General features: G+C 43.3%; 1 protein-coding gene across 1 annotated transcript in view; it reads left to right on the plus strand.

Moving 5' to 3' along the window:
* Window positions 1–584: 584 nt before the first annotated feature.
* LOC308150848 (E3 ubiquitin-protein ligase TRIM39-like) overlaps window positions 585–10,499 on the plus strand; it is a gene marked incomplete at both ends in the record, with an annotated part of 14,721 nt that continues 4,806 nt past the window's right edge. Inside the window, 6 exons of the mRNA XM_080523637.1 lie at window positions 585–752; window positions 1,209–1,304; window positions 9,442–9,672; window positions 9,772–9,794; window positions 9,878–9,996; window positions 10,468–10,499. The exon at window positions 10,468–10,499 is cut by the window's right edge and continues 526 nt beyond it. Coding sequence (XP_080379763.1) covers window positions 585–752; window positions 1,209–1,304; window positions 9,442–9,672; window positions 9,772–9,794; window positions 9,878–9,996; window positions 10,468–10,499 — 669 coding nt within the window. The remainder of the gene's footprint in view (window positions 753–1,208; window positions 1,305–9,441; window positions 9,673–9,771; window positions 9,795–9,877; window positions 9,997–10,467) is intronic.

Genomic DNA, 10,499 nt, shown 5'->3' on the forward strand with positions numbered 1-10,499 from the left:
GATATAAATGTACTTTCTTGTGTGTGTATTAGCTACAGGGCAAGTTTAACCCCTCAACCTCTCCGCTCCCACTCACCCACCCACCCACACACACACACACACACACACACACACACACACACACACACACACACACACACACACACACACACCCAATGGTTGCTTGCCACAGCTCACAGAGTAAGGAGGCCTATAATGATGCTATAGCTATTCTCTCTTGGAATCTGCCCCTGTGATATTGAGATTGTAGTGATGGGATTACTCAATGCTATCTCTCTCTCTCTCTCTCTCTCTCTCTCTCTGTCTCTCTATCTCTCTCTCTGTCTCTCTATCTGTCTCTCTGATGAGGTTAAAGTGGAGCTCAGTGTTTTTAAAGGGAGTGCTCTATCAGACTTACAACACAGCAGTGTCAAAATTACAGCAGGGAATAACAGAAGACTCAACCGTTAGGAGAGAATACTACTGTCAAAATAGCTTTCTCCAAGTGCTTCTTCACATTTTATTGAAGTGTTGTTTAAAGTTTAAAAGCAGGAGAACTTTGTCAAGAGGCTTTTGCAAAAGAGGGGCTGGCATCGTGTCAAAAAATGGCTACAAGAGTGCCTCGGCCTGAGGTGCTGTGCAATCTGCACAATGAGAGATACAAGCTCTTCTGTCTGGAGGATCAACAGCTCGTCTGTGTGGTGTGTCAGACGTCAAGGATACATAGAGGTCATCTCTGTGTCCCAGTAGACGAGGCTGCACAGGAACATAAGGTAAACATAAATACAATTATTACAAAAATAATTAGAAATTCTGTGACAGATAGATAGCAGTGTCACTTGATGTTATGCACATGCCGGGTGAAAAGATAAAGGGTTGTTGATAACAATGAATGATCATTTTTAGTTTCTGTTTTAATTTTTAGTGTGATTCATCCTTTTTTGTCTGAAATAAGAAATGTACTTTTGGCAGTGCTGAGAGAATGTGTTTCTATACTATACTATATAAGGGTTATGATAATGATTCCTACAGAACGGTGGTAAACAGATACTGTCAAATGAGTCCAGAAATCTCCCAGTCAGAATCTCAATCAGAATCCAAGGGTCCCGGGCCTCGTTAATGAGGCCAACTGCAGTCGGGAAGAAATTGTTTTTGTGTGGTGAGGTTTTGGTCACGATGGACCGCAGCCTCTGTGTCTACCTCCTCAGTAATGTTTTGTCTCAATCTAGGAGGAACTCCAGACAGCTCTGAACCCCTTACAGGAGAAGCTGAAGGTCTTCAACAAAGTTAAACAAAGCTGTGATGCAACATCAACACACATTACGGTACGTCATGCAACGTGTTGTATTCCGAATCAGAATCAGAATCAGAAGACTTTATTGCCATGACATGACTCAATAATAATAATAATAATAATAATAATAATAACAACTTTATTTGTATAGCGCTTTTCCTGAAAACGTTGCAGCTCAAAGTGCTTCAATCATTATATAATCTTAATTTAATTATTTTGTCATTTAAAGGCAATATTAAAAAGGTTTTTAGTCTTGACTTGAACATATGTGCTGAGGTTGCATCCCTAATGTAAACTGGCAGTGCATTCCACAATCTGGGTGCATAAAATGAGAATGCAGCCTCACCAGATCTCTTCTTGTACATGTGGTACACAGAGAAAACCAGCGTCAGAAGACCTGAGAGCTCTATTGGGCTGATATGCTAGCAAAAGACCTGAGAGCTCCATTGGGCTGATATGCTAGCAAAAGGTCTTTCAAATATTCTGGTGCTGTGCCAGTGAGAGCTTTATAAACAAGCAGAAGGATCTTGGCAGTATAGAACTTTACCAGCATGGTCCTTGGGAGGTGGAATTTCCTGAGCTGCCTCAGGAAAAACAGTTTTTTCTGGGCCTTTTTTGGCTCTCAGACAGCAATTGTAAATGTATTCAGAGACTGATTGCTGACATCACTAGCATCACTAGCATTGACGACACTCCTCTCATAGGGCTTTCACACCGGCAAAGAACCATGCCGGTTCGCGTTCGTGTTCGGAAACCTCCGAACGTTGGCGCTGTCTGGCGAATGAGGTTTCCGAACACGAACCGGCACGGTTCTTTGCCGGTGTGAAAGCCCTATCAGTGATGTGGTCTTCTCTTGTTCTGCTCAGTATTGGATACTGTAGACATCTAACTGATAGTCATGCATCTGCAACTCAATATCATAAAGAGAGCTGCATACATTTCACCTAAACTTTAAATAATAGTAATAGTAATAATAATAATAATAATAATAATAATAATAATAGAAAAGGTAAGGTAAAAAGAGTTAATGTATTATAGTAAAACTGCAGTGATTATAAGATATGTTCCCCTTACTGTCTCCAGAGCCAGGCCCAGCACACAGAGAGACAGATTAAGGAGGGGTTTGAGAAAATTCACCAGTTTCTACGAGAGGAAGAGGAGGCCAGGATAGCTGCACTGAGGGAGGAAGAGGAGCAGAAGAGTCAGATGATGGAGGAGAAGACTGAGGCACTGAGCAGACAGAAATCATCACTTTTAGACACAATCCGAGCCTTAGAGAAGGAGCTGAAAGCTGAAGACATCTCCTTACTCAAGGTAAGGATGCCTTCTCTCAGACAGCAATTGTGACTGTATTCAGAGACTGATTGATGACATCACGAGCATTGATGACACTTCTCCTCTGTTCCTCTCCAGAACTTCAAGGCCAGTAAGGAAAGGTAAGTGATCTGTCTCTGGTCTCTCTTCTCTGGGGTTCTGAACCCAAGCCCACAGCAGCACTGACTCCTGAATGTTCTTCCAGAGCCCAGTTCACACTGCCAGACCCAGAGATGGTTTCAGGAGCGCTGATAGACGTGGCCAAACACCTGGGCAACCTGCAGTTCAGCGTCTGGGAGAAGATGAAGGGGATTGTCAAGCACGGTTAGTAGTACTGACGAGAATTGGATTAAGAATAACTATCAAATAGACTATTTGAATATGTTCATAGAAATACAACATTCATAAATGTGTAGCAAGCCCTGATTTGCTTCACACAGTAACAAATGAGATGGACAATAATATAAAAAGTGCCAAGGTTTATTAACAATACATGAGCCCCATAGTGGGCTGGATAAATAACATTAGGCAGTATCAAAATGTCAGTGCCTGAAAGTTACAAATTGTTTACCGGTAGACTCCGGCAAATGAGAATAGTGAATCCAATCCACAAATTATAAGTATTTAGTGATCGTTAAACTGTTGTTTATTATATTGAGTGGGTACTTTAAAACTTCAAGTTGGTGTTATGAAAAAAGCCAAAATCTAGATATTGTTGACACAATAAGTTTCACTTTCACTTTTTGACCCCTTCGAGTGAGCGTGTTGTTGGCAAGTTCACCAGTTCGCTGCCACATTTCTTTATTAATCAAACTAATCCTAAAATATTAGGAATGGGAGGAATGGCGCTCTCTCTCTCTCCTCTCTCTCTCTCTCCTCTCTCTCTCTCCTCTCTCTCTACTCTCTCCTCGCTCCTCTCTCTCTCTCTCTTCCTGTCTCTCTCTCTCCTCTCTCTCCTCTCTCCTCTCTCTCTCTCTCTCTCTCTCTTCCTGTCTCTCTCCTCTCTCTCTACTCTCTCCTCGCTCCTCTCTCTCTCTCTCTTCCTGTCTCTCTCTCTCCTCTCTCCTCTCTCCTCTCTCTCCTCTCTCCTCTCTCTCTCTCTCTCTCTCTCTTCCTGTCTCTCTCCTCTCTCTCTACTCTCTCCTCACACCCCATGGCGATTCCCACCTCTAACTGCAGCCACCCGGTGATGAAGTCCTGGAGGGTAAAGCACAACTGCAGATCCTTGAAATAGCTTGCTACCAAGTTCTTGATACTGGAGGGCATGTGGAAAAACTCCATGGCATAGCTGGTCAGCTGATGTGGAACTGACCCATAGGCATTGGCGAGGTCGAGCCAGTTGACATGCAGGTCCGTCTTCTCGCGCTTGGCCTTTTGGATCTGTTCCCAGATCATTGCAGAGTGTTTTACACAACCTGGGAAGCCTGGGACTCCTGCCGTCTGGCAGTTGGTGTCGATGTAGCCATTTTCCATCAGGTAGCTTGTCATCCTTTTGGCCAATACAGAGAAGAAGAGCTTCCCTTCCACATTTAACAGGGCGATGCTCCTGAATTGGCCAATGTCTTTGGAGTTCTCTTTCTTGGGGATGAAGACCGCTACTGCTCTTTGCCACTCAGATGGAATACATTGCTTTTTCCAAACAGTTCTCATAAGGTAACATAGCAGCTCTAGCACTTTGGGGCAGTTCTTATAGAGCTTGTAGGGTACTCCATTGGGGCCCGGTGCTGATGAAGACCTTGCCTTCTCCACAACGTGTCTGACTTCGCTGAGCTTGGGGGGCATGATGTTGAACTCGGATGTTGGCAGTTTGTCTGACCTGTCTCTGCAGTGCAAGGTTACTTTTGGCCTTTCCCCCCACATCTTGCTTTCCCCTGGTGGATTCGCAGCCCCCGGGATGTGGTCACCTTCTCCCATCCACATCCACATTTCCGCATGATCTTCTTCTCATTGTCCGTTTCCATTGCAGTGGTTACCGTGTGATCTGTCCTCTTAGGCCCATCTTTAAATAAATACTACAGCGCATAATGTGTATAATGCATCTGTGTTTGTTTTGAAGCTCCTGTGATTCTGGACCCCAACACTGCACATCCCTCCCTCTCTCTGTCTGATGAGCTGACCAGTGTGAGACAGAGCGCAGCGCAGCAGCTGCCTAACAACCCAGAACGGTTCATGACGTATGTTAATGTTCTGGGCTCTGAGGGGTTCATCTCAGGAGAGCACAGCTGGGAGGTGGAGGTGGGGGACCTTCCTGGATTGGTCATGGGTGTGGTTAAAGAGTCCAGTTTCACAAAGATACTAGAATCACCAGAGCATGGAACCTGGGCTATAAAACAGAGGGATGGTGAGTATAGAGATGGAGATAATAAGAAAATCACCCTGAAGAGGAGACCCCAGAAGATCAGAGTACAGCTGGACTACAACAAGGGGGAGGTGTCCTTCTACGACTCTGAAGACAAGACACTCATCCACACTTATGAAGACACCTTCACTGAGAGACTGTTCCCCTTCTTCTGTATTGCAAGTGCTGGTGAAGCTAAACACCCTGATCTACAGATCTGCCAATCAGAGGTGATCCTGGCCATGATGTCATCCTAGTGAGGAGTGTATGAGTCTGTTTGTAAAACATGAGGCAAGGCAAGGCAAGTTTATTAGTACAGCATATTTCATACAACAGGGGCAATTCAAAGTGCTTTACATACATTATTTAAAAATACAGCAAGAGGAGCATAAGAAAATAAAAATTACAATGAATAAAAGCAAATATAAGAAGTAAATAGATAAAACATTTAAAAAGACAATAGTTAATGGAAAAAAGACATTGATAGAAGTGTTTGTGTTTAATCATAACTGGTGCAAAACATGAAGATTTTTTTAGCTTAGATTTAAACATTTTAAGGGTTTGGGCCTGTTTGATTTCTTCAGGGAGTTTGTTCCAGGAGCATGCAGCAGCGTGACTGAAAGCTGCTGCACTGTGTTTTGTTTTTACTCTTGGAATTATTAGCTGATTAGTCTCAGCTGACCTTAGGGACCTTGCGGGAATATAGGGTGGGAGGAGATCTGATATGTATTTTGGTCCAAGACCGTTTTGTGACTTGTATGTAATTAGGAGGATTTTGAATTCAATTCTCTGAGAGACTGGTAGCCAGTGCAGGGATCTCAGGATTGGTGTAATGTGTTCAAATGTCTTTGTTTTTGTTAGGAGCCTAGCAGCGGCGTTTTGGATGAGCTGCAATTTATGAACAGCTCCTTTAGATAGGCCTGTTATTAGACCATTACAATAATCAAGTCTACTCGAAACAAATGCATGGATGAGTTTTTCAAGGTCTTGCTTGGACATGAAACCTCTCATTCTTGTGATGTTTTTCAGGTGATAGTAGGCTGATTTAGTTATCGAGTTTATGTGGCTGTTGAAGTTTAGATCGGAGTCTAGAATTACACCAAGATTTCTGACCTGTTTTTTAGTTTGAAGAGAGAGAGAATCAAGTTTTGCACTGACTTTCGATCTTTTGTCAGGTGCACCAAATACGATTTTCTCTGTTTTGTCCTTTTTAGTTTAGTTGGAGGAAGTTTTGTGTCATCCAGGCGTTTATTTGCTCAATGCAATTACAGAGATTGTCAATGGGACTATAGTCGTTCGGTGAGAGGGCTATGTAGATTTGAGTGTCATCCGCATAGTTGTGGTAGGCAATTTTGTTCTTTTTTATGATGTGTCCCAATGGAAGCATGTAGAAATTTAATAGAAGGGGGCCAAGGATTGACCCTTGGGGAACCCCACATGTAATTTTAATTTGGTCAGATACAAAGCCACATGAGCCACATGTATGCTCTCTCCTATAATTATGAAATACTGAGATTGACGGTTTGATTTGTATTTTTTAATTTTATGATTGCGTTTTATGATTGTTGACATTTTTAAAATGTTTACGACAATGTTTATTGTTTATTCTGTTTAATGTAAATTAACAGATTATTTTTCTTTTATTGCTGTCTATCAACAAAACTTTGCTGTGGAGTGTGAGCATTATGGTATAAGAATCATGTATGTATATGAAAACATGTAGCTTGTGTGAAGAGAATCACATACAGTTAGGTCCGGAAGTATTTGGACAGTGACACAGTGACCCCTCTCCCATCAGTTGAATCACTGTATCTCAAACGCACCACAAATAGAGCACATAAAATTATCTCTGACCCCTCCCACCCTGCTCACCACCTGTTTCAACTGTTGCCCTCTGGACGGCGCTACCGATCCCTGGCACCAAAACACATCCCGTTTCAAAAACAGTTTTTTCCCCTCTGCCATAAGGACTCTCTCTTGTGGTTATGTGTGTTCATGTCCATGTAATAGTCATGTGCAATGTGTGTATGTTTTTTGACACTGCTGTTTGAGCTGTACCGAAAACAAATTCCACCGACCTAGGTCGTGTGGTCATTAAACTATTCATTCATTCATTCATTTCCATAATTGTGGCTCTGTATGCCACCACAATAGATTTGAAATGAAACAATCGTGATGTAATTGAAGTGCAGACTTTCAGCTTTAATTCAAGGGGTTGAACAAAAATATTGTATGAAACGTTTAGGAATCAAAAGTAATTGGACAAATTAACATAATTATAAATAAAATGTTCATTTTTAATACATTGTCGAGAATTCTTTGCATCCTTCCAATGACTCTAGTGTTATTTGCCCTGTCCCATTCTGTCCCCCCTCCCGCCCGCCTCCTTCTGACTCTCCCTCATTCTCTCTTGGAAACTGCCCTCTCTCTCTCTCTCTCTCGCTCTGTCTCTCCCTCTCTCTCTCTCTTCCTCTCTCGCTCTCTCTCCCTCATTCTCTCTTGGAAACTGCCCTCTCTCTCTCTCTCTCTCGCTCTGTCTCTCTCTCCCTCTCTCGCTCTCTCTCCCTCATTCTCTCTTGGAAACTGCCCTCTCGCTCTGTCTCTCTCTCTCCCTCTCTCCCTCTCTCTCTCTCTCTCCCTCTCTCGCTCTCTCTCCCTCTCTCGCTCTCTCTCCCTCATTCTCTCTTGGAAACTGCCCTCTCTCTCTCTCTCACGCGCTCAGTCTCTCTCTCTCTCCCTCTCTCACTCTCTCTCCCTCATTCTCTCTTGGAAACTGCCCTCTCGCTCTGTCTCTCTCTCTCCCTCTCTCCCTCTCTCCCTCTCTCTCTCTCTCTCTCCCTCTCTCGCTCTCTCTCCCTCTCTCGCTCTCTCTCCCTCATTCTCTCTTGGAAACTGCCCCTGTGATACTGAGATTGTAGTGATGGGATTACTCAATGCTGAACTCTCTCTCTCTCTCTCTGTCTCTCTATCTGTCTCTCTGATGAGGTTAAAGTGCAGCTCAGTGTTTTTAAAGGGAGTGCTCTATCAGACTTACAACACAGCAGTGTCAAGACTACAACAGGGAAGAGCAGAAGACTAAACCATTACAAGAGAATACTACCGTCAAAATAGCTTTCTCCAAGTCACATTCTATTCTTATCTTCACATTTTATTGAAGTGTTGTTTAAAGTTTAAAAGCAGGAGAACTTTGTCAAGAGGCTTTTGCAAAAGAGGGGCTGGCATCGTCAAAAATGGGTTCTACACAGTCTCTCTCAGAGGAGTCAGGGCCTGAAATGCTGTGCAGTGTGCACGGTGAGGTACTCAAGCTCTTCTGTATGGAGGATCAACAGCTCGTCTGTGTGGTGTGTCAGACCGCAAGAATACATAGAGGTCATGACTGTGTCCCAGTAGACGAGGCTGCACAGGAACGTAAGGTAAACATGAATACAATTATAAAAAAAAATTGTTTGAAATTAGATAGCAGTGTCACTTGATGTTATGCACATGCTGGGTGAAAAGATAAAGGGTTGTTGATAACAACGAATGATCATTTCTAGTTTCTGTTTTAATTTGACTGTGACTGATCCTTTTTTGTCTGAAATAAGAAATGTAGTTTTGGCAGTGCTGAGAGAATGTGTTTCTATACTATACTATATAAGGGTTATGACAATGATTCCTATAGAACTGTGGTAAACAGATACTGTCAAATGAGTCCAGAAATCTCCCAGTCAGAATCTCAATCAGAATCAGAATCAGAATCAGAAACAGATTTATTGCCAAAAATGTACAAGAAGAGTGGAATATGACATGATAATAGTGCAGTGTGACTGTGATGTCAGTAGGGATCAAGCTATCAGTCAGGGTCAGTGGGGGTCAGTAGGGGTCAGTGGGGGTCAGTAGGGGTCAGTAGGGGTCAGTGAGGGTCAGTGGGGGTCAGTAGGGGTCAGTAGGGGTCAGTGGGGGTCAGTGGAGGTCAGTAGGGGTCAGTGGGGGTCAGTGGGGGTCAGTGAGGGTCAATGGGGGTCAGTAGGGGTCAGTAGGGGTCAGTAGGGGTCAGTGAGGGTCAGTGGGGGTCCCGGGCCTCGCTAATGAGGCCAACAGCAGTCGGGAAGAAATTGTTTTTTTGTGGTGAGGTTTTGGTCATGATGGACCGCAGCCTCTGTGTCTACCTCCTCAGTAAAGTTTTGTCTCAATCTAGGAGGAACTCCAGACAGCTCTGAACCCCTTACAGGAGAAGCTGGAGGTCTTTTACAAAGTAAAAAATCCTATGAAAAAAACCTGTGATGAAACATCAGAGCACATTAAGGTACTGTGTACGTCAGGCAACGTGTTGTATTCAGTGATGTGGTCTTCTCTTGTTCTGCTCAGTATTGGATACTGTTGACATCTAACTGATAGTCATGCATTTGCAACTCAATATTGTAAAGAGAGCTGCATACATTTCACCTAAACTTTAAATATTAATAATCATAGAAAAGAGTTAATGTATTATAGTAAAACTACAATGATCAAGATATATTTGCCTTGCTGTCTCCAGAGCCAGGCCCAGCACACAGAGAGACAGATTAAGGAGGGGTTCGAGACATTTCACCAGTTTCTACGAGAGGAAGAGGAGGCCAGGATAGCTGCACTGAGGGAGGAAGAGGAGCAGAAGAGTCAGATGATGAAGGAGAAGACTGAGGCACTGAGCAGACAGATGTCATCCCTTTCAGACACAACCACAGCCTTAGAGAAGGAGCTGAAAGCTGAAGACATCTCCTTCCTGCAGGTAAGGATGCCTTCTCTCAGACAGCAATTGTAACTGTATTCAAAGACTGATTGATGACATCACGAGCATTGATGACACTTCTCCTCTGTTCCTCTCCAGAACTTCAAGGCCAGTAAGAAAAGGTAAGTGATCTGTCTCTGGTCTCTCTTCTCTGGGGTTCTGAACCCAAGCCCACAGCAGCACTGACTCCTGAATGTTCTTCCAGAGCCCAGTTCACACTGCCAGACCCAGAGAAGGTTTCAGGAGCGCTGATAGACGTGGCCAAACACCTGGGCAACCTGCAGTTCAGAGTCTGGGAGAAGATGCAGGGGATTGTCAAGCACGGTTAGTACTGACGACAATTTGTGACACGTTCTCATGCTTTGGTCCTCATATCGCCAACCAATCAAAATGTTCTGCTTTGATTTTGAAATACGGAACTACGTTTAAACGTTGTTAAGAATCACAACACACACTCGCTAGTCGAGCCAAAATACTGCAACGCAATGGATTCGGTGAGTACTCCCCACTGCTACCTAGTTAACTATAGCACTACTTTACAATGTTAGCAGGCTCACAAAACAAGCTGTGTTAGTTGACTAGTGATGTGTCATTGATTTTCAACAACGTGGAAATGTATTCACATTTTCGAAAGAAAATTCAGATCATCAGATCCTGATATGAGGACCAAAATATTAGAACGTGTCCTATCTGGAAGAAGATTTGAATATTTTTACAGTTATACAAGATTCTTAGTGTATACTGGAATAAAGCCCATCAAATAATTAGTAGAATATCTCTGTGTTTGTTTTGAAGCTCCTGTGATTCTGGACCCCAACACTGCACAT

The sequence above is a fragment of the Nansenia antarctica genome, assembly GCF_963989245.1.
Source record: "Nansenia antarctica genome assembly, chromosome: 2".
Lineage (NCBI taxonomy): Eukaryota > Metazoa > Chordata > Actinopteri > Argentiniformes > Microstomatidae > Nansenia > Nansenia antarctica.